Below are 24,399 nucleotides of genomic sequence, written 5' to 3' on the forward strand. Positions count from 1 at the left end.
TAAAAACAGTTCATAAAGTGTTTTCTAACCAGAAGAATTTTTGTATAGTCTTGAACATTGAGGAAAATCCTATTAGTAAATAACTTATATTGATGATAATTTTTACTACTAAATTTCCAACATACAAATCGTTGTTTGCTTGGTAGAAATGGCTACGGGAGTGGAAACTCAAGAAGTGCAGCAAAAGTCTAAGAGACCTTCAGGTAATTTCCAAGTATATAAAACGAGTGGGGGTTGTACTGCGGTGGACAATGACTAATTCTATTGATTACTTGGATAAGTAAATCGTAAGTTATAAGAGCTTAAAAATGCTTCACTATAGCTTCGAAATAAAACTTACAGATGCTTGTCATTTATGCGTTTTGAATATCGCTCACACTATTTGTATACATATATATAATATGTGTGTATATAATATATGTGTTCAAATGTACATATTATATATGAATTACTATATACATTTACTCTAGATTTGATTAGTGAATATGTTTTTCTTTTTAAGATTCTGCCTTTAAGCAGCAGCGACTTCCTGCCTGGCAGCCGGTATTAACAGCGGGCACTGTGTTGCCCACCTTCTTCGTTATTGGAATTTTGTTCATACCTGTAGGAGTGGCATTGCTATATTTCTCAGATGAAGTTAGTGAATTTGTCTACGACTACACCAATTGCAAGCAAGTTGGTCAGGAAAATTTGACCTGTGCGGAATATCTGACCAAAAATCCCAGCGGAACATGTTCATGCAAAATTGACTTTGAGCTACCGAAAGATTTCACAGTAAGTATTATTTTATAAATTAAAAAAAATGCTTAATGTTTTATTCGTACACAAAGTTTTTGTCAGGAGTTGCAAAAGAGTTAGCAATAAAAATGCGTTAAAGTAAGCTAAAATCACTTTAGAGTTTTTTATATAATGAAATTAAATGGGTGTATCAGTACTTATAACTCCAACAGTATAAAGCTCAAAGAGATGCAGTTTATAAGGAAGAATGCTACTGACATCCATCGAGATGTTCTTGTTTACCTGGAAAAGTCAATAACGGAAGGAACACTTGCGCTTCCATCGGTAAAAGCAGGGATTCACGGTCGACTGGCACGAAAGAAGCCATTGGGAACAACATTGCAACGACAACGCCGAATTAAGTTTGCTCGAGAGAATATGTTCTACATTCCAAATTAGTGGCGTTATATTTTATTGTATTATCGCTGAAACAAAAATAAATAAATTGGTTCAGATGGTGGGTACGGTGGCCAAAACGTGAAAAATTCGACCCCAACATAAACTAACCAACCATAAAGCATGGGATAGCCCCATAATGGACTGCTTTTTGTGGAACGGTATTGGGCCAAATCAACGCATCGAAGGTTATATGGATGCGGCCAAAATGTAATGCTAACTTAGCGGAAGAGAATTTACCGGTGATTTGTCAATTTCAACAAGGCAATGATCCGAAGCGCATTTCTTGTATGGCAAAATAGTTTTTCGAAAATAATTCAATCACTGTTCTAGATTGGGCATCTTCGAGTGCCGACTTAAATCCAACAGAACATCTTTGGAATGACGTAAAAAATGCACTCCGTACAGGAATATCACATATTTGGATTAGTTATTTGAATAGGCCAAGGTAGCTTGGGAATCCATTTCTGTTGCACGTTGTAGAGGTTTAATAATGTGAATGCATAGGAAAATATTACTGTATACTTTTCCCTTTGCTCGAATAGAAGTTAATAGAATAATATATATTTCCCTTTCGCCTGCATTTTGTATGATTTGACTATTGTTTTGCTTCCTTTTTAAGTATTTTTCTCGGTGGCTTTTCGATTTTGTGTATTAACTTTTGTACATGAAGTAAAAAAATAATGCGTTTCTTATACAAAAAGACTGATACGGTTTTAAAATATTTTAAATTTATAAAATAAAACCTAATATGTAAAACATTTAAAGGATTTTATTGAAAAAAGTCTCAAATGGAGACAACTGACAACTGAGTAACGTTCTTATGTATTTTGTATATACATATATGTATATATATGAATATAGAAATTTTTAAACTATTTAAAAACAGTTAAAAGCGACCTAATAATAAATTTTTTTGTTAGTAAAAATTTCTGAGGCTGAAATAAAACAAAAGCGAGATAAATATTTTTCTTTTTTATTAACATTTTTTTTTTAATTTTGAGGGTATTGATACGGTGTACTTTTTTGAAAATTTGTGCAAAAGGTTGGGTTTGGTTTCTTTAATTATTATTAACGATATGAAGAAAATCCAAGGAGAAGGAATAGCTAATTTAATTGTACAATTTACTGCTAATAATAAACAGTGGGAGGAAAAAATTATGGCAGCAATGCTCATGGGATATTCGATATTAATTCTTGTTGTCTTCATAATATATGTATAATATGCATTCATGGACAAGGTGGCACAAAGTTAATCTACAAATTTTGTGTTTAAACAATATTTTTACTAATTAATGAATAAAAATAAATAGAATAATAAAAATAAATAGAATAATAAAAATAAATGAAATAATAAAAAAATTAAAATAATAAAACATAAATATAATAATAATAAAAAAAATAATAAAAAAATAAAAATAATAAAAAATAAAAATAAAAAAATAATAAAAAATAAATAAAATAATAAAAAAATGATTTTGAGTGATATAAAATCTTTTTGTATTTTGGCTTTTAGCATTCCATCGCTTGTCTGTTTGTATACTGCAGCTGTCTAGTTTACAAGTGTCAAATAATATTGACGTATGACGCAATTTGCAAATGATAAATTTTTCGACATGGGGACTAATTTTGCGCCACCTTGTATATGTATGTCTTAATGAATCTGATAAAAATAACTGTTATGTTATGTGTAATTCCATTGAGCACCAGTAGTTGCTTTATATAAAAATCTAAGAATCAGAAAGGGTATTTCAGTGTTTACTCCAGCTAATTGTGAAGCTTCAGAATCGATTATAATTTTTAAGTACGAGTATTTTGCCAGTCTGTGTGCTAATCAAGCTTAGGAGTAACAACTAAATATTTTTTATAAGCTAAAACATCTTATTAATTCCTTGTTAATTGACTTATATAACTCACTGTCTTACAGGGAAATGTCTACATGTACTATGGCCTTAGTAATTATTATCAGAACCACCGACGTTACGTGAAATCACGAGATGATGAACAGCTATTGGGTAGACTATCATCAACTCCATCCACGGATTGTGTACCATTCGCTTATGTTGAAGAAAATATGGAAAGTATTCCCATTGCACCGTGTGGAGCTATTGCCAATTCACTGTTTAACGGTTGGTAAAAAACAAAATGTTTTAACACAAGATAATTTCTACAAATTCAAATGTGCATTTTATTTAATTAGATACACTATCACTGAAATACAACGGCACCGATGTACCGCTGCTAAATACTGGCATTGCTTGGCCATCCGACAAGTTAATCAAATTTCGAAATCCTGCAGGAAATTTATCACTTGCCTTGAAAAACTTCAGCAAACCAAAGTTTTGGCAAAAAGAACTGTGGGAATTGGATCCAAAAAATCCTGATAATAATGGTTTCCAGGTTTGTTATGGTCATCAAACATTGTTAATAAACATGCTGAAGCATAAATTTGTTATACAGAATGAAGATTTAATTGTTTGGATGCGCACAGCAGCATTGCCTAGCTTTCGTAAACTTTATCGGCGCGTTGACCATTCCAATTCAACTTTCCAAAGTGGTTTGAAAAAGGGTGCCTACACGCTCAACGTTGTTTATCGTATGTGTGATATATAATTGTGTAATAAGGATTGTACTTCTGTTCACCACTCGGTATATTTATTTCACTTTAGAATACCCTGTGACGTCATTTGATGGTTCGAAGAAAATGATTTTATCTACAACGTCTCTGCTTGGCGGTAAAAATCCATTCCTTGGCATTGCATACATCGTTGTTGGTTCCATTTGCCTAATTCTTGGCGTCGCGTTGCTGTTTATACATATCAAATGTAGCAAAAGGTTAGTATCAAATACAAAAGCAAATGTTTTTTTTTTGTTTTTGTTTCTGTGTGAAGTCCAGCAATGTGGGCTCTTATCACTTATTGTTTGGGTATAAAGAAAAAACCCATACACTGAAATTTTCAATTCGAAGATAAAGAAAAATTGTTACTCATTATGTTTTATGAATTCTTTTGAATTTTAGCACCACGGAAATGATCAACGTCAATCCACGTACACCATATTCGTAACCGCATTTCTGTTGGGCGGATTGACGCGAGGCTGCGGGCAAAAATGTGCCTCAGAGTTTTAATGCTTAAATTATTTATGATGTATAGACGTAGTTGGACACTATGAATTGCACGAAGACTTATTAAGAATGGAGAGGCGGCAATTTATTTAAAAGCTACCGGAATGATTATTGTTAACTTTTTTGCACATATTAATTCAGTTTCTGTAAGCGTAGCACACATATGCGGGGCTCTTAAGGATTACGCGTTGCTTTTCACTATTAATTTTATGTTTTTTTTTTTTAATTACTTTTGGAGCTATTAATATTACTGAGTTATTAGTATTACCGATTATTGTATGCGAAGCTATAAAACAGCACATTTAGTTTTTCGAAAAATATAAATAAAATTAAAAAAAAGTTATATATGAGTAAATCAATGAATATTAGTATAGCTTCATAGTGCTCTTATTTAAGTTACATTTTATTTTATAATTTTATTAAATTGTACCTGCTTGCATATGTAGCCTTCACCCGAGTTGGTTTAATAAAATAATTCCAAAATAATTAACTTTCGGTATTTTATTTGAGTGTAAATAGATTAGAAATAATGACTTGAGGTACTCAACATTTACAGGCTTATGACGAGATTTTTTTCATTTTGTGTGCCTTGATTTTTTCAACTGCCGCCTCAGAACGGAGAATGGTTTTGTTTCTTATACGTATTTCTATAGAAGAATTGCAATACGATGAATAAAATTTTAAACTATGTATGTATATACAAGTGTATATGTATTTCATACCAAGATACTCCAATGAGCCGCATACCAACTCACATAGATCAGAAGATTAAAAGAAAAGTATCAAGTAGAAGCAAAGCAGTAAATATTCAAACTTAGCTTAAAGAAAAATTCTCTCACATAGGGGTTTTCGGGATCTGTGAATTGTAGTATATGGTATATTATTTTTTTTTTTGCATTGGGTATAGGCCATTGAATAAATTTTGCAGGAATATGTGAGGACTTAGTTCTTTTTATGCGATATTAGTGAAATATAAGATGAAATAGCTGCAAGGTGCCAAGTCAACTTAAGTCGGTTGTTTGTCAAAATTTATCGTCTCTAATATTAATTATTTATTTATTAAGCAGGATGCTTACAGACTATAAGATACTTGTAGATAGATACCATCATGACAGGAGTCCTATAAGTAACTTCTTAAATATATTTTCCCAAGGCTTTTATTGAACTTTACGTAAACGAAATAACAAGAGATTTGCTTGGATGGTAATTATTTGTATTTGGAAATGGTTGTTCAAAAAGTTTATGACGTCAATCAAATTTTTTATTAAAAAACCCACTTAATATATTAGTTTAGAAATATTGTTGATAGAGTTTAAAAGTCAGCGATGTATTGTTTTTTGATATCTATAGAATCTTAGTAACTGAAAATTAGCTCTTTAACTAAAAGATACAAATATTTCAAAATTTTGAAAGGGTTTTCAATATTTCGACTTGAAAGGTACAGCTTTTTTTCTAATAAAAGGAAATCCTCAAAAGCCTACGTGGTCGTCGGTGTGCGACTTTAACCCTAACTAAAACCTCCTGTCGTCTGAACGGTTGCTCCTTCCGTAACCTTCTCGTTAAGTAATGTGTCGGGGCGCCATTATCGAGTACTTTTACTCAAATCGTGAGTCTCAAGGTGCAGCTTAAAATCTTTTACTATATACAAGTATCATAATAACACAGCTCAATAAATTTCGATTTTTTGAATAGAAGGGAAAAGTGACCATATGATTCTCAAAGTACATCATATGTAAAACCGTTCATCTACGTCAACGTTTTTTTAAAGTGGGTTAATATTTTTAAATTTTGGCGAACAATTATTTTTTCTAATGAAGCACGTCTTCGTTTTGGCGTATTTTTGAGAAAAGCCATCATTATCCCGTTTTACTCGAGAATTTTGCTGGAGACGTCTTTTCAGTAAAACCATAACTACCAGCTTTTTATTGGGCTCAAATTGAAGACATAGGCTTGGCTAAACTTTGGTTGTGCATAGCAGGGAGATGCCAGCCCAGTTTTTGCACGCTAAGTTTGTTAATCTTGGTAATCCTGTTATTAGCCGTGTAAAGTGAGTTCTGCGTGCTGGTATTTGATTCCGTTGGGTTTTTTTTTTTACTCTAAATTCCTCCTCCTTTTATACTGTAATCCATTTCATTCAATTCATTGCTGAGATATAACCAGAAACCGTTAATAAGGTTTTGCAAATTTGAGTTTGCCAATTAAGAATTTTTCAATAGTACAAAGTGTAAGTTTCCTCTCTCGTAAAAGAGGTGTCGCTCCTGATACTATTTTTGTGTTCGCTCTAGTAATATACTGGTGGTTTGAAGGCGTATATGTGAGGTCTGGATCGCAGTAGTTAACATTCGTTTGAAGCGTAAGGATCCTTTTTTATCTGACGTCAGAAATGTCTACACTCGTCCCGAAAAAAGCAGCATTTGGGGAAGTCATGCTTCGTTATTACCTCTTAAAGAAAAGTGCAGCTGAAAGCTGTCGTATATTGATCCATATTGTCGGCAATCACGCTCCATCAAATACAACTTGTAAAGAGTGGTTTTGACGCTTCCAAAGTGGCAATTTCGATGTGAGTGATAAAGATCGCGAAGGGGCACCAATCGAAGATACTCAACTACAACAATTATTGGATGAAGACGTTTGTCGAACTCTCGATTATATGTTTAAAGAGTTGGATGTTGACAGATTAACCGTCGCTTGCACGTGATGGGAATGGTCCAGAAAGCAGGTTACTGTCTGCCACATCAATTGAAGGAGAGGGATATCGAGAGACGTTTGGAGACGTGTGAGATGATTCCTGAACGGCAGGAAAGAAAAGGTTTTCTGCATCGCATCATCACTGGCGATGAAAAATGGATCTATTATTATAATAATACTAAGCGTCGAAAAAATTGGAGCCTGCTAGGTGAGCCAGGTTCATCGACACTGAAAAAAAATATTCATGCTTCAAAGGTTATGTTGTGCATCTGGTGGGATTAGAAGGGTGTTATCTATTATGAACTCCTTAAACTATCACTGGCGATCGTTACCGACTGCAGCTAATGCGTTTGAATCGAGCTCTTAAAGAAGAGCGGCCGCAATGGAACGGAAGGCATGACAAGCCAAGCCACACGTTGCTAAATCGGCCAAGAAATATTTAGAGCGACTGAATTGGGAAATCTTGTCCCATCCGCCGTTTTCTCCAGACATGGGATTACCATTTGTTCCGATCAATGCAGTCAGCCCTTACTGGAGTGCGGTTCACTTCTTACGAGGGCATCGCAAACTGGCTCAATGAATGGATCAAGTCAAAACAGCTCGAAGTTTTCGTCAGAGGAATCCGTATGCTGCTTGAAAGATGGAGTACAGTTGTAGCTTCCAATGGCGCATACTTCAAATAACATCTTGTATTATTTAATTGTTTTAATATAATTCGAAACTTTGGCTAAGAAAGGACTCCTGAAACTCTGCGATGAGTTGTGTAGAAAAGGCACAGGCACGCGAAAACTTTTACTATTGAATATTCCTGAGTCAGCGAGAAAATTTACCAGTACAAGTATATTTCCAGACTAAAATACTTTTGTAAAAAATAAGCCAATCGATTCAACGCCATTCACAGAAATTTGAAATATCTCAGCTCCCATTGAAGCGAATTTTGCATAAAGCTCTTGGCTTACATCCTAGCAAGATGAAATGAATATTCAAGTGGTGACTATTTCAAGTGAATCTGGATTGTCCATAAATCCCTGCAGGTAATTGTCTATGGGACTCGCATCGCATCGGCTGGATGGAACTCCGCACATCGTGAAAAAAAAGATTTGAAATATTTTCTTTTTTTTTGTGGTTACTTGGTTCGTTGAAGTGATGATACACCAGGAATGCAATTAGCGCTTCCACCCCATTTTGTTGCCACAACCTCGCCACCAACAAGTTATACGAACATTTCTTCACGACTATATCCAGTCCGTGCGATTGAGAAACCTCATAAGGCTGTTTACGTCTATACCGGTCAGTTCTTTGATGATTTTCAAAAGCGGTTTGCCAATGGTTAATACTCTCGCCTTCCATAAGGCAGGACATTCAATTTTTTCAAAATTAACAATATGGCGGCCTCACTAAATATTTTTCAGATTTTCGAGAAAAAAACCGACAATTAATTGTTAAAAAAAATCGAAATTTTTGAAAAAAAACCCTTCGATCAAGGACGAGTTTTTTACTTTTTTCAAAAGCAGTATGGATTTTATTGAAAACTAACAAGCGGTTTTTAAGATACAGTGATCACCAGTTCAAAAACATAGTTTTGAGAAAAACGCATTTAAAGTTTTGCTATCGAGCTCTGGAGCGCCCGAGCGCCCTTTGTTAATTTTTGAATAACTCGAAAAGTACTTGTCGGATTTTCACACAATGTTTTTACGATATTATACTTAAAAAAATGTAAAAAATCCAATTATAAGAAAATTCTGACTACCCCTAACCCCTTACCTAGGATCCCCGTTATATTTCAAGCGCCGAAATTTCTCTGAATCGGCAACAAAAAAATATATTTTTATCAATGTTTTTTTTTCTAGTTTTAAATAAACCTCTTCTTACATCACCCTTTATGTACATAAATATTTGTGAACACACTTACATACACCCAATCATGCATTGCTGTACAGTTACCCATACGACTACAACGAACTCTCTTACTACTGATTACAAGTTTTGAAGGACACTTTGTGGCCCAGCTTTTTGACTTTGTGGCGCCACGCCGAGCACATCTAATCGAGTACCTACCTTCTCACTGTAAACATTATGTCAAAGCGAATACGCTCTGTATCGATTTCAAAAGAAATGCCAGTACCCCAATTTCAGTGGATGAAACTAGAGGGGTGCATTAACGGCGGGGTGGTGAGCAACGAAAAAAGGACAATGTCTGACCATATAGGCGCAGGCGCAGTAGACACCACGCTATGCGTATGCCCCAAAGTGTTGTGCCAAGCAGGATGAGAACATGCTTGTACATATACATATATGTACGTATGCATGTATGTTGGGATAGATGACGGGGGTGGTGGCGCCAAGGCACAGGATTGCTTTTTTATACATATGTATAGGTAGATATGTACATAAGTGGTAGGGAATTTCTCGTTTTGTTATTTTCTACACGTTCGTGGATTTTACGCGATGTAGTGTTTTGATTTGGAATCTGGCTACGCGCTCACAGAGTGTGAAGAGCAGCAAAACAGCAGCGACAATAAATCTTTGGTGCAGTGAAAAAATTTCAAAAAACAATTATAATAAAATGCATAGTTTCAGAGACAGAGAATGTATATTTTTAAAATAAAAACTTAACATAATAATAACAAAAAATAATAATAAAAATAACAATAAAAAAAAAAACATTTTGTGCAGATTAAAAGTTTCGAGTGTTAACGGATTGTGAGTCATACGGTTTGGTGAAGTTTGTGTAATTCTCCGTTAATTAGTATTTAGTAGTACGTTCCATTACTATACTCGCAGTTTCGCATTCTTATGTACCCACATACATATCTACATATGCGTGTACATACCTCCAAAGCATGGCCAAATACATACTTTTATATATGTATGTATGCAATATTATATTGTCAATACATACAAGTACATGCCGTGTAACGCATACATACACATGTACAGATGTGTGTACGTACTTCTGCTAACATTAAATATTTATTAAATAATATAATAAGAGTGCAATCTGAAAAATGTGGCACTCCAAAATTTTTGTAAGCTTTGCATGTACAAGAAAAGTAAACATACCAATACATACAAACCTATGTACATACTCGGCATATGTATAATTGGACTATACTATATACATACATATGTATTTGTTGTAAATATTAAAAAAAAGCTTGGAATATTTATTAGTGTACGCGTAGGCATTAAAGTGTGCATCGTGCAAATGTGTGATCGGCTTTTACTAAATACACCATATACTATACTTACACACACACACACATGTGCATGTATGTGCGTCCTCACACAAAGTGGAAATTTTGTTGTACACACATACACACACACATATATATATATATATACATGGATATGTTCATTTTAATCTTGGTTACATACTCATACATACGTACATAAATACATATATGCCCATGTGTATTATGTAAATATTTACTATACGTACATACTCTGTTTACTGCCAATGTGACTATATAAGAAAGTTAAGTTTTTTGTACATAATATTTACACGTGACCTACAAATATTTTTGTTTATTGCAAATTGGTGAAACGATTATGTAAACGAATGTCGGCTATGTCGTGTGAAGAGACAACAGATCAAAGTAAAATTTATTAAAAAGTAAATTCATAAGTAAACATTAAATACATGCTTACTTACACATATATACACACACACACTTATACTCCATATAAACTCTAAGTAGTTGCACAAAGTTTTCGCGTGTGTCTCGTTGCGAGTTAAATTGTTTTACTCAGTGTGGTGAGAGGGGAGTCCAGAAATGCGGCAATAAAAAATGCACATTTTGCAAAATAAGTTCTAAATTTTTTTTCATTTATTTTCATTCTTTCTAAATTTTTTTTTCATTTATTAAGATGTGAACATAATTAATATACATTAGAACGGCTCGAAAAAAAGTTCACCCTAAAAAAAGTGCTACCCTAAATACAGATAAAATGCATTTATTGTAGAGACTGGACGATTGCTACAGTTTCTACTAAGATGCTATTTATCTTTGAAGTCTTATTTAACTAGTGAGGTCTTATACTCAGTGTTGTTCAATTGTTTAAAAAAAGTGAAAGCCGCCAAAAAGTTTTTCACTTCCATTCAATTAATTTTATAAACAAATATTTTTTACGTGATTTCAGTTAAAGAAAAAAAAACTGGATTTGCGCCGAACCGCCAACTGTTTAGCGTCATGCCTTCTCTTTCCTGTGCAGCCCCTCCTGCCTCTGTAAGCAAAAACATAAAGGTGCAGGCCTAAGGCAGGCTGGCTTTGCTTGCTTGGCTGCGATAACTGTCAAAAAAAAAAAAAGAACAATACTGAAATATATGAAATGGCTCCAAATGGCAGCTTTACTTGAAGCACTTACGGCAAAATTTCAAGAAGCTCAGTGTTCTTGACATTACGAATTGAACACCTTTATCTCTCATTTACTTTGATTAGGTTTAGCTTCATTTGTGGAATTTATGTTGCACAGTGAAGCCGAAGTCGAAAATAAAGATAAAGACGTTTCGTTACTGATAGTAGCTCAGAGCAGTGGTCAAACAAAATGTTAAGTGCCCTCTGTAGTTGGAGTACACGTACAGCAAGCAAATGCTGCCTGTTGATGTTACGTCTAGTTGATGTTGGTCTAGTTCTACCACCGGGGCGGAGGATCTCGATTTACGGATAACGGTTTTTCAATTTGCGAAGCCTAGTCCTTTTCCACCAAATATTTTAAACGCAAGGGAGGTTTACCGCTTCCTCTGATACCACCAGCTGGTACCGCATCGAATACTTTTAGAGTTGGAGCGTTTTATTAATTCCGAAGACATGACCTAGTTAGTGGAGTCGTTGGAGTTTTATTGACTGAACTATGTCTATGCCGCCATACAGCGCACACAACCCTTTGACAACGCACTTGAAGAAAATTAGACCCGACAGATGCAAGCACCTTCTTCGGTGGCACGCGATTAACGACCATGAAAATGTCCTTTTCACAGATGAGAAAATGTTCACTGTTGAAGAAATTTATAATAAGCAAAACGACAACATCTATGCTAAAACTTCTAAAGCCGCAAAAACCGTTGTTCCAAGGGTCCATCCAGCCTCTGAAATGGTTTCGTGGGGAGTGTCTTATAAAGGCGTTACATCTCTTAATTTCTGCGAAATAGTAGCAAAGGTGTCTGACCGTCTGGAAGACCAAATGTGAATCCATTGGACTACAGTATGTGATCAGAATTGAAGAGCAAAGCCTGTCGAAGACCTCACTGAAATTTGGAGAGTCTCAAACAATCTTTGGTTTGAGCAGCGCCGTCAATATCCATGGAAATCGTGCGTGCTGCAAAAGCTGACTGGCCTAATCGTTTGAAGGCTTGTGTAAAAGCAAATGGTGACCATTTCGAATGAAAATTGAAAAATTTTTTTGAATATTTACATAATTGAATAAGACTAACTTCATTGAAAGAAGTATTATAATTTCATATCTATAACGGACTTAATTTGTAACATAACTTATGGCAGGACTAAGTACGTTGTGATTTCTCGTCGAGAGAGCACTTTACTATTCAGTTCCCTACTTAGTCCAAAGTAGCACTTGGTGGCAAGAGAGATTCTACGTTGGATTTCAAGGCTGACATTGTTATCGATGTTAATGCTGGTTCCTAAATATACGAAGCCTTTTACAACCTCGAAATCATAGCTGTCAACAGTGACGTAGGTGCCGGTACGCGAGTACGCCGACTATTTGTTTGATGACAGGAGGTACTTTGTTTTGTCCTCGTTCACCACCAGACTCATTCGCTTTGCTTCTTTATCCAGTTGGGAAAAGGCAACACTAACAGGCGTCTATGCCAGTAATTGTACGCCTATAATAAATGGTACCTGAATGATTAAGCTCTGCGGCTCGAACTGACTTTACCTTTTCTTTTCCTACTATTAAAGTCTCATCTCATTCTAGTTGCATATAATAATGATGAAGTAGTCGTAAAAGAACTTTGACGTCGATGACACGTCGCGCAGTGGAAGGCCTTCTGAATTCGATGAAGAATGTCTCAAAGCACTTTTGAAGAAAAACAGTCGCCAAACCAGTCGTGAACTGGCGGAAAAATGAGCTGCGATCATAAAACGATTCTCTATCACCTTCATTCAATGGGATTTATCAAAAAATTGGGAGCCTGGGTGTCTCACGAGCGCTCAACGAAAAAACAAAGAAAGCCGCCTTCAAATTGCTTCTCAGCATTTCGCCCCCCCTCGAGTAACACGCGGTCATAAACAGCACTTTTTGTACCAAATCGTCAGGGGGGAAAAGAAATGCTGCTCATACATCAATACGAAGCAAAGAAAGAAGTAAGTGGCTCCAGGGAATACGCCAAAGCCGAGAGTCAAACCGGATCTTCATCCAAAGAAGCAATGTGTTTTGGTGGGACTAGAGGGCATGGTTCACTGTGAAATGCTTGAAGAATGCCACGTTCAATACGGAGCTCTACATTGCCCAGCTACACCGCGTAAATGAGGCCATTGGTCTGAAAAGACCTGATCGACATGGTCAAACTATACTACTCACGGCAACGCCAGGCCCCATATTGCACAAGTCATCAAAGCTACACTCCAAGTGCTCCTTCAACATCTGCCGTATTCTTCGGACCTTCCATCTTCGGTCGGTTCCATGTTTTCCGGTCCTTGTCAAACCGTATGAAGGGCGTTACCTTCGATAACAAAGAGATCCTTAAAAATCGGCTCAACAACTTCTTTGACACCAGATCAGGCGAGTTTTGGCGGAACGGCATGAACAAATTGGTCGAGAGGTGGGAAGAGGTTGTAAACAGGGATGGCGTATATATAAGTGATTCATTTATTGATACAATTATTGTTTTTTGTTTAAATGAAAGTCTTCGGTGAAAAAGCTATGAACTTATTCCCCAACCAAATAAATAGGTAATTTTCATATTTTGCAAACATTTTTTTTTTAACTTTGTAAATACATATCATAAATACATCATAAAAAAATAAAGCAAAAGCAAGAAGAATTTAATCACCTGTAATTTGATACATGACTCGTTTTGATCGGTTAACGGTTTCTCCATATATTAAAATTTTTATAATCAAGTTTTTCCTTTAATCCAAAACCGTTATTTGACGTTATATCAAAAGTAGGTAGGTAGGTAGGTTAGATGGCAAGAGTACCCCAGGTACACTACAAGTAGCACTTACGCGCGGTTTTGATACCATAATCTGGACCACTACCTGCGAAAAAATGTAGGGAAGAGAAAACCGTCTACAGCCATCCAGTGCTGTTGATGTAGTGGAGGAGAGAAAAGGGATCTAGGCTGGAGAATTTCTTTAAGCCATCCCCAAAGGGTACGCTAAGGAATCTCAAGCGCCTAGCCGCCAGAGCCGGATATTTGCAGCGAAAGTGCTCAACAGTCTCTTTCTCTGCAGGATCCCCACAGCTTCTGCAATAGGGGTTGTACGGAATTCCAAGCTTCTCCGCATGAGTACCAATCACCCAGTGATCAGTGAACACCCCAAAGAGTTTGGAAATTGAATGGCGGGGGATTCCCACCATTTTAAGCGTTCTGTTTATATCGTATTGAGGCCATAGTGTTTTCGAAATAGCACGCGATGAGACAGACCTCCATCTGTCTTGCGCTTTTTTTAGAAATAAAATGTGTAGCTTTCCTTTAACAACTGAAACCGGTTCTGTCGACCGCTTCCTGGCAAGCTCATCGGCAATTTCATTTCCCTGTATATTCCTGTGCCCAGGAACCCAGATAAGGGAAATGTTTTCTCCACGTTCTCGACGTTTGAGTTCCTCCTTACAGGAGTTTACGAGAAGAGAGCTGCAATACGGCGACGACAGGACCTTGATCGCAGCTTGACTATCGGAAAAAATATTTATGTCTCCCTCCCAAGCATTTTGCATGCTTGCAGGATCGCGAAGACCTCAGCCTGAAAAACGCTGCTTGTTTCTGTCAGTTTAAAGGAGACCGTAATATTGGCTGATTTAGAAAAAACCTCCGCGGCCCCTCCAGATTCCAACTTGGATCCGTATCTAAATCCGTGTCGATTCTCCCCTCTTTCCAAACTTGCCTGCTCGGAAAGATAGCCTTAGAAGAAGTACTTGACGGAAGAAAATTATGTGGATTTTCGGATTTGGCGATTGAATTTACTTGAATAAAATAAAAATTGGAACCAGACTTCAAAATATATACATATATATATATGTATGTATATATCTTGGGTGAGAAATAATTAATTTGAAAGGCAGTATATAGTGACTGCTGCCAGAACATCAATGGAAATTGTATATAAAAAAAAAAATAAATAAAAAGAAATTATTAAAGACATTTTTTATTTTCTGTTTTTTAATATTTTGTTGTTATGCGTCAATTAACCAAATCCTCGTATTCACATATCTGTGTGATATATGCATGTACACTCTTTCATATGTATTAGTACTAGCGAGAAGTATGTATTAGTAAATATTTTATATTTGAATTTCCATATTTATGCTTTATAGAAGCTTAGGTTCCATTTTATCGCATTCACTTTTAGTTACAGGCATACATACATACATACCTCCTTGAGCATTCGTTGCGCCTGTGTCTGGCATTAAGCCGATAAGCCAATACAATGCCAGCCCTCAGCACATGCGCAGGCGTGGTTTGCTGATAAATCGCCGCCGCCTTCTTGGTACACGTTTTTAAGAAAACACTGCATTTTATACATACATTATAACATATGTGTGTGCACATATATGCATACTTACTTAAATATCCAACCGTTTTTAATCTAAGTTTCGCAGTCGCTTTGGTTTACTAAGACGCGCTCGGATATATTTCTTTGTATAAAACTTAGCGTGGATTGAGTTGGTGATATTCATTTGTTCTTAAACTGTGGAATCGAAAGGAAGTGATTAAATTTCTTAAAAAAATTATAATAAGTAAATTACAAGCCGGTCCGTCATTTGGCAATCTGACTGTATTCGATTGTTAGCTGCCTTGTGAAGGGCTTCCTTGTAATTGAAATGCAACTAAGAAAAATTCATTGTGACATGCAAAAAGGTCTGACAATCCTGGTTTGGAAAAGTTTTACGTTATGTTTTAAATTAAGAATTAAATTCTGGAAAAATATAATAATTACATATGTACATCTAAATACATAATAATTAAGAAATAAACTGGAGCAGCGTAAAAAAAAATCCTGTCGCAATATGGGAATAATCGTACATCTGCAAACAATTTGCGTACCATTGGCGTGAAAATGTAAATTGAAATGTGTTTTTCGAGTGTTAACCAAAAAAAATTAAATTTTTTTATTAATAGTACTGCTCATTAGTTTTCATTCAAGATTTGAAATTTATTCTAAACGGAAATTATAACTTTCATTTATTAAGCAATTGAAAAGTGTTGGGAAAAATTAAAAAAAAAGTGTTATAATTTTATAGGAGGAGATTCGTTTAAAATTACCTGTTGGTTTGAAAAATTTTTTCAAATGAAACATTCTTTCCATAAAAAACAAAATATTTCCCATACATAATAAGAAAGTGTCAAGAGCGGGTGGAACCAAAGTTTATACAATAAAATATTGAGCATGTCTTTTTTTAATAGTTCTTTTGAAAATCCCGTACTTTATTCTTAAATAAATTTCAAAAATGAGATCTATACCAAGATTAAGATTCCTATCAAGTTTATTCAAGGGCTGGGGCAAGTCAAGTTGAAAAAAAGGAATTTTGAAAATTTGTTTCGTCAGTAAAAGTAATTAAAACGGTACCCGGAACCAAATGGGTTTATGCATGACTACCATTCGGAAGTGCCTGGCTTAGAATTTCCGGCCATAAAATACGAAATGATAGAAAAGGATTTTTCTAAAAGCGGTCGCCCTCCCGAACATGGGCCAATTATATATTATATATATCTATATTATATACATATATAGATACATATATAAGAGTAAATATATGTATAATATTTTAACTTGACTTCACCAAATTAAAAAAAAATAATAATTTTGTAGAGCCGTAGTTGAACACAAGTTGTGCCTTGGCACCTTGGCCGTACCTCTGTACTGTATGTTTTTGGAAATTAACAAAACTATGACTTCTAACAGCTTATACCGGAATTTTAAGGATAAAAAACCATGATTTATTGTTAAAAAATAAATGAGTATGCAACAGAAAAGAAAATTCTTCGATCAAGCACTAGTTTTTTGTGCTTTCGATAAGATGAATAAATTTTAATCAAATTTATAGATTGGTGCCTGAATTACAGTGGTTTCAGACCTTGCACCAAACTTAAGCTGTCACCAAACTAAGGGGCACGTGAAATTCTTATGGGGGAGGTACAAAAGAGGTTTTAAAACTCATAACTCTTCCCAAGAACAAACTGAGAATGCTCACGGGCATTCTGCTACTGCAGACTGCGCAGTAATTTGCAAATGATCTCGATATATCCACTGACTCTGTCGTTTCTGCAACCAATCTCGGATACTCATGCACCTTCTCCTTGACTGTAGCGCTATAGCGTGGAGAAGGTTGATGCATCTCGGCCATTTGCAGCCAGAAGAAAGTAACATACGCTCAGTCTAACCCAGTTCTATCTTAAGTTTAATAAGGACACTGGGACTTTATAAGGTACTGTGATAAATCCATGAGGTCGAAGTGCAAACCACCAATAAATCTAACAGGGTTTATTGTCAGATTGTCAAAAAAAAAATCGTTCGGATATCTCAGTTTTCATAACAGTTACCATACTCACGACTTGGCGAAATGGGGAAGTTTTTTTATCATTCGTTCTAGAAACTTATGGGGTTAGGGGTAGTCAGAGGCCCGAAAAAATGATAATTTTCAATAATTTTGTTCGCTGGTCAATTGCTTTACTTTTCAAAAATAAAAACATAGCAATAATACATCATGTTTCGACTTGACTTAAGCAAAATTTCAAAAAAAAAAAAAAAAATTAATAGTTGTAAAAGTTATCCATGTTTGTGTGGAGCCCGTTTCTCCAGAAGTCTCTTGCGGTGATCATCACAAGTCCTTGGAGATTCATCTAAAATCAATCGCACAAGAGAAATTAGTTTTATTAACAGATAATCTTGTGCCTGATCGAAGCTTTTTTTTCAACATTAACAATACAGCGGCCTCAGATTTTCGAGAAAAAACCGACAATAAAAAAATCGAAATTTTTGTTTTTCGAAAGCAGTATGGGTTTTATGGAAATCTACCAAGTGGGTTTTAAGTTACAGTGATCATCAGTTCAAAAAACATAGTTTTGAGAAAAACGCATTTAAAGTTTTGCTATCTGCTCCGGAGCGCCCGAACGCCCTTTGTTAATTGTTGAATAACTCGAAAAGTATTTGTCGGATTCACTTCAAATTTTCACACGATATTTTTAAGATTTTATACTTAAAAAAAAATGCAAAAAAAAATCCAATTTCTTGAAAATTCTTACTACCCCTAACCCCTTAAAGTTAGTTTTATTTAGGTAATTTCTCATTAATTGTATTAGGTGCTTAGTTTTTATGACGAATATTTAAAAAATATATTATATCTATACAATTTATTTATATATATATATATATATATATATATATATGTATATATATATATATAATTGGCGCGTACACCCTTTTTGGGTATTTGGCCGAGCTCCTCCTCCTATTTGTGGTGTGCGTCTTGATGTTGTTCTACAAATGGAGGGACCTACAGTTTCAAGCCGACTCCCAACAGCAGATCTTTTTTTTATGAGAAGCTTTTGCATGGAAAAAATAACCTCGAAGGTTTGCCATTGCCTGCCTACGCCCGACCGCTATTAGAAAAATGTTTTTCTCATTTATATTTTTGTATTTATTTATATATTTATTTATTTCAGTCTATGAATTACAATCCTTACAGGCTATGATACAAAAGTTGCTTAGATTAAACTACTGATTAATTACATGTATTTAAAAACAACTATAATATAGAATTCGAGAGATTTAAAAATGCTGCTCCTGAAAGCGAAAAATCGAGAACAAGATTATTATGAACGGAATTTAATTCCCATTAAGCACGAGTAATGGGAGCATTACTGGCATACTTAGTTTTAAAGATTCCCCCATAAAAAGAGTAGAAGTTCCTAAGAGAACGCAATTTAATAAAAATCATCAATGAAATTTCAGCCAAGCCCCGATAGTTAAATCTTTCTTCTCTATTAAGTTTTGAGTTTACGGTCTTCGTTAAGTGTTTTCTATTTCACCATCATCGTTTCCTTCATCTCCCATTGGAGCATAGAACCTCTACTTTACATCATTAAAGAAATAAAAAATTATATGGATACCTTTCAGTAAATTATTTAAAAGACGGGTTTTGGGCCTAGCTCACGATATTCGCCTTAAAACGTTGGCTTTCACTGGTTTCAAAAACCATTCTCCATATATCAGCGTATCAACGGTTACACATTTCTTATCTCTACAAGAGAAAGAGTATAAGGAAGTATATAAATTTATGTTAAAATACTTAGTATTTTACTCCATAGAAAACAAATTGAAATAGACAAACAATTGAACCATATTACTTAAAATAAAATTAACAAAATACTTAGCCTCTTATAGCATATGGGCCCATATATGGTATTGAAGTTTTGATGCAATTTTATTTCCAAATTAATTATTATAAAATAATTCAAGCTATTTGAATCCATCAAATATATATTTATGATTGTGTGATATTGCAAAATAACCTCACTTGTGGGTGAAAAAGCAGAATTGAAGTGCGAGAGATTCATTTTCAAAAAATGATAAGAGAGTAAATAGTAAGTACTTTTTGACAAAAGAAAAACATTTTCATGGAGTTGATATTGGATACTCATCTTTTTCGAAGAATAATAATTTTTTTTGTCCATTATTTTTCTTTTAATATGTCTTATTGATACTGACTTTTTTTCAACGCTTTATTAATTCATGCAGTAAAGGGTTACAACAAAATTAGTGTAAGGTAATGAATTACTATTCATAAACATGACTGGTGAAGCAATCGCAGCCAACGTATTACATCTGAATAGTTTAAGAATATGTCACCGATTAACAACGATTTTTATTGGCTACCCACCAAAAAATCTGAAAATCGCAGATGGCGAGACACGATTTCGAAAAAATCTATTGCTGTTTGAAATGTTGCGCTAACCTGCTGCATCATAAGATTGTTCAAGTTGATATTTGTATAGTACAAAATGAGTAATATTTTTTTTTAATCCACATTCACATACCAGTGATTAGAACGCAGGTGAAACGCGCAAATCGGAGTCTCCGTGCATGAAAATTTTTTTTCTTAAGCTTAAAAGCGTAGATCCCTCCGTTTGTGGAACAATATCAAGCGCCAATTATATATACTTGTATATCTATTATCATTTTAAGTTCTCAAGCTCTTAAGAAAACAGTCGATAGATATAACTTTTTTCGATTACGTCAATGGAATTTTATACGATAACATTTACTATGACAAGAACATATTTTCAGTGACCCCAATGATTTAAGATATTTTGATAGCCTCCACACATTTAGTTTTCGTTTTTTATTTTGTGAGCTTACGGCGGACTTAATAATAAAGCAATAAATTTAAATACTACTACAAATTATTTATTGATATTTCGACCACAAGTAAAAGCCATCTTCAGGAATTCTTAGTAATACCTAGCCAAATATAATTTAAATTAAAATTAAATTAAAATTTAATTGAAACAACTTTTTTATAAATATGTAAAATCCTGTTAAATTTAAGTTAGTTTTTACTAAGCATCAACATGCATTCTGTAAAAAAGCACCAGAAATTGATCATTCAGTTAAATTAATTAACTAATTAAAAAATGTTATCTAGGTATTATGTAATGTTTTAGAGATGAAATTCGTTGAAAGGGACAAATTTGGTGAAAAACTTCTATCGCATCATATTACAAAGCAATCACTGTGAACAAATCTCTGGTCAAGTATTTTTCAGATATCATCGAGCAATCGCCGTATTCCCCGGTAATATTTCAGAAGAGGCCTATTTTGGCTACAATATAATAAATCTAGTGGACTATAAATGCTTTGCTTTTTTTACCGACTCTTGGATTTTTTTTTTTGACGGAATTTTTTATTTTAAAAATCTGATCTTAAATTATAACGAAATGGAATTCGAGATATCATTAAATTCGCTAAGAATACAATAGGTGCATTGGAGTCCAAATTCATGTTGAATATCTTGAGATAAAATGGTTACGAGCTTCGTAAAGTTCTCGCCGGAATAAGAAAGTTAATGCGTTGCAAGAGAGACGCACAATTAAAGCCACCTTGAATGAAATTAAACACAAAGCAGCGAATCGACCTTCTGCATTCGAGCGACTTTAATCTGATTAATAACAAGTGGCAACTTTAAGAGGGCAATTGAACAGAAAAAGATCTTAGGAGCTTCAAGAAACGTCTTTTGTATCCGTTCTGTTCTTTTGATAGCAAATTGGTTACAAAGTTTCCTAATAAATGAAATATGCTCCAACTTAGTCCGAACAAACGCAATGAACAATAATTCCATTGTGCAAGGATCTGAGAAGTTTGAAGTGTTACATCTAACAAAGTCCAAGATCGAGTATGATTTTGAGATAATATAATTGATATGACTTGAGAATGAAAAATTAGGGTAAGTCCACAGATTGGAAGACATTATTAGAAATATAATATGAGGATTGTATATTAGAATAATACAAGACTTTAACAAGATACATGGATATGTACACCAAGAAGCGAGTTGATTAAGTCCAGCCTGGAGCATAATCACATCCCATGAGTTTCTTAATGGGGCACATCAGAGAAATCTCGGAGAAATTAATGTAGATACAATCAACTTGAAGTCCAAATGAAAAAGTTTCAATAATATATTTACTGAAAATTGCCAGTTTGGAAACAAAGGACCTACCTGTTAAAAAAATACCATTTTGATTGGAATAAATTAAACATTTCGTAGCAGTGTACAATTTTTCTCTCATAATAGCTTAGAATGATTTGGAATTGAGCTGTTATTTCAAACTTAATCTGGGTAATATACAACATAGAGGTAGATAGGTAGGTGAAATGGTTGAAGTGCCAGTCTGGCACTCGTCAAGTAGCACTAAAACGCCGATTTGATACCATTATGGGACCTTCAACAGGCAGATATCTACGCCAGCCAGAGCTGTTGATATAAGGGGGTAGTATGGTATTTTTTTTTTTTCATTTTTTTTTTTTTTTTTTTTAATTATTCTATAACATCTTAAGATTATTGTGTGAAAGTTTGAAGTGCATTAGAGTAAAATTGACAAAGACACAAAGGATTAAGTATCTACCTCTCCAACCGGATTTCACTCTGCCGAAAATCTTTAAACGCGTTTTTTTCACACTTGCCTTTTTTACGGTCGGTGTCCACTGTAGATTCATATCTACTGCACCGATTCTTTTCAAATTTGGTTTTTTTGTTTCTTTACTTTATTCACGAGGTAATGACGTCGAGTTTTTTTTTTTTTAAATTTTGTCATATTTTAAAACAACAAAGTTTTCAAGTTTTTTTTATGAAAAATCGGTATTTTGACTTCAAAGCGCTTTAAAAAATTAAAAAAAAAAAAAAAAAAAAAAAAATTCGACGTTGTTACCTGCGAAACTTTATTAGCTGATGAAATCAATTTGGTTTTTTGATTTTAGTTGATCCAGTAATGAGTTCTGAGGGACACCGCAATAAAACTTTTTTATGAGACGTCCGCGAAGATTCGCTACCACCAACTCATTTCTTCATAAAAATCAATGAAAATTTCACACAATATTCTTTAAATATGACTTTATAATGAAGTAATTTTAAAATTTTGAATAAATCAACTGTGTCGACAAAAAAATTTCGAAAAATATGCTTGTTTTACACCGAATTAACCATACTACCCCCAAGCTGCCAAGCCCGGACAACATAGAGAATGTCAAAAAAAAAATAATAATAATAATAATGTGAAATATTTAAGGAGATTAATAGTATGGACTAAAAGAAGCAAAAAAGTAAAATGGATATGTTATTATTTTCTGAAACATTTTTGCCCATTCACCTTTTTATTTATTGTGCACAAAAAACCATACAAACAAAGAAAACCAAAACAGAAAGCAGGTACGAAATTTTTGGCTAAAGGATATTCGTATGCACAGGATGATCAGATTCGAGGTACTTTTTCCAGTAGGGGTTTTTTGACAGATCACGCGTGACTATTGTAAACTAAATACATAATTTTTTCAGTATTCATTTACATTTCATCATTGAAAGACTTACGCCTCAACAACGTTTACAAATCTTACAACTGTATGATGAAAATCGAAGCTCTGTGAAATGTGCTCATCGCGCGCTTAGGCCAACTTATGGTGTTCAGCGATGGGGCCCATTCGTGGTTTAATGAGCAACGAGAAGCCATTCAAGAACAGTCGTTACATCCATTGTAAACAACCGTTTGGTGCGGCCTATGGGCTTCAAAGACGAGGCTGGCGACAATGTACGCTATGCGCCATGATAAACGACTTTTTGATGTCAGATGAACGGAAATTGAAGCCCGTGATCTCCCCAACATTTGGTTCCAACAAGACGGCGCTACTTGCCATACCGCCCCTGAAACAATGGATTTACTGCGTCATCGTTTCGGGGAGCCAATTTATTTCTCGTCTCGGGCCAGTGGATTGGGCACACGAAAGTAAAGTAAAGCCTAAATACGTTGTGAATAAAGCATCTTCGATTGAGGCATTGGAAGCCAACATTACTAAAGTTGTTCACAACCTTCCGGCCGAGTCATTCAAAATTGGAGTTCACGGATGGCCGAATTAAGATGCAGTGTCGGCGTACGTTTTAAAGAGAATATTTAAAAAAAAATATATGCCATGAATGCTTCTACACAAAAGTAATAAATTTATAATCCGATATCTCTAATTGATCGCCCTTTATTTCTAAAATTCTCTTAGTAGGTTGGGTCTGTTCAACGATATTTCCTGGATTACCATAGTCTAATGTTTTCAAATATTCCTAAAAAAATAAATTTGGAGGGTTTACATAAAGGAATCCTGCAGGCCATAATATAAGTTCGCTTCTTTCTGCTCATTCTGGTGGAAAAATTTTGTGTAAATGCTCCTCAACAGCAATTGAGAAAGGAGCTGGAGCACACAGAAGAGTTGGGGCACCGTCAACACGAGGATTTTCGCCGACCCATTTCGTGTGGGCCCAGATTCATCAGTAAAAAGGGTATCGTCACGAAGGCGGGTGTTCTAAGCTTCATTGCGTAGAAAGTAGTGTCAAAGATCCAAACGCACTTGATGGTCAAGTTGAATGAAGGCCTGTACTCTTTGTACATGGTACAGATGAAGTAGCTGCTCGTGGAGGATTTTTTAAACGCAAGGAAAACTAATTACTGTTTTGGCTGATATTCTCCGCGT

At 34.6% G+C, this 24,399-nt stretch overlaps 1 protein-coding gene across 1 annotated transcript; it reads left to right on the forward strand.

Moving 5' to 3' along the window:
* Positions 1–4,787, forward strand: LOC129239006 (cell cycle control protein 50A). The gene is made up of 7 exons (XM_054874261.1): positions 1–203; positions 503–774; positions 3,101–3,302; positions 3,374–3,573; positions 3,634–3,769; positions 3,843–4,008; positions 4,193–4,787. Exons 1-7 carry the CDS (start codon positions 149–151, stop codon positions 4,236–4,238), a joined length of 1,077 nt encoding a protein of 358 aa, XP_054730236.1. The 5' UTR covers positions 1–148; the 3' UTR covers positions 4,239–4,787.
* Positions 4,788–24,399: the final 19,612 nt, after the last annotated feature.

This window comes from Anastrepha obliqua, chromosome 2, assembly GCF_027943255.1.
Source record: "Anastrepha obliqua isolate idAnaObli1 chromosome 2, idAnaObli1_1.0, whole genome shotgun sequence".
Lineage (NCBI taxonomy): Eukaryota > Metazoa > Arthropoda > Insecta > Diptera > Tephritidae > Anastrepha > Anastrepha obliqua.

What these genes read in the sequence shown, in the direction of transcription:
- LOC129239006 (XM_054874261.1), top strand. Translation starts at nt 149, where the DNA reads ATGGCTACGGGAGTGGAAACTCAAGAAGTGCAGCAAAAGTCTAAGAGA. An exon ending in TGCCAATTCACTGTTTAACG is followed by an intron (nt 3,303 to 3,373) that starts GTTGGTAAAAAA and finishes TTATTTAATTAG; the next exon opens with ATACACTATCACTGAAATAC. An exon ending in CTGATAATAATGGTTTCCAG is followed by an intron (nt 3,574 to 3,633) that starts GTTTGTTATGGT and finishes TTTGTTATACAG; the next exon opens with AATGAAGATTTAATTGTTTG.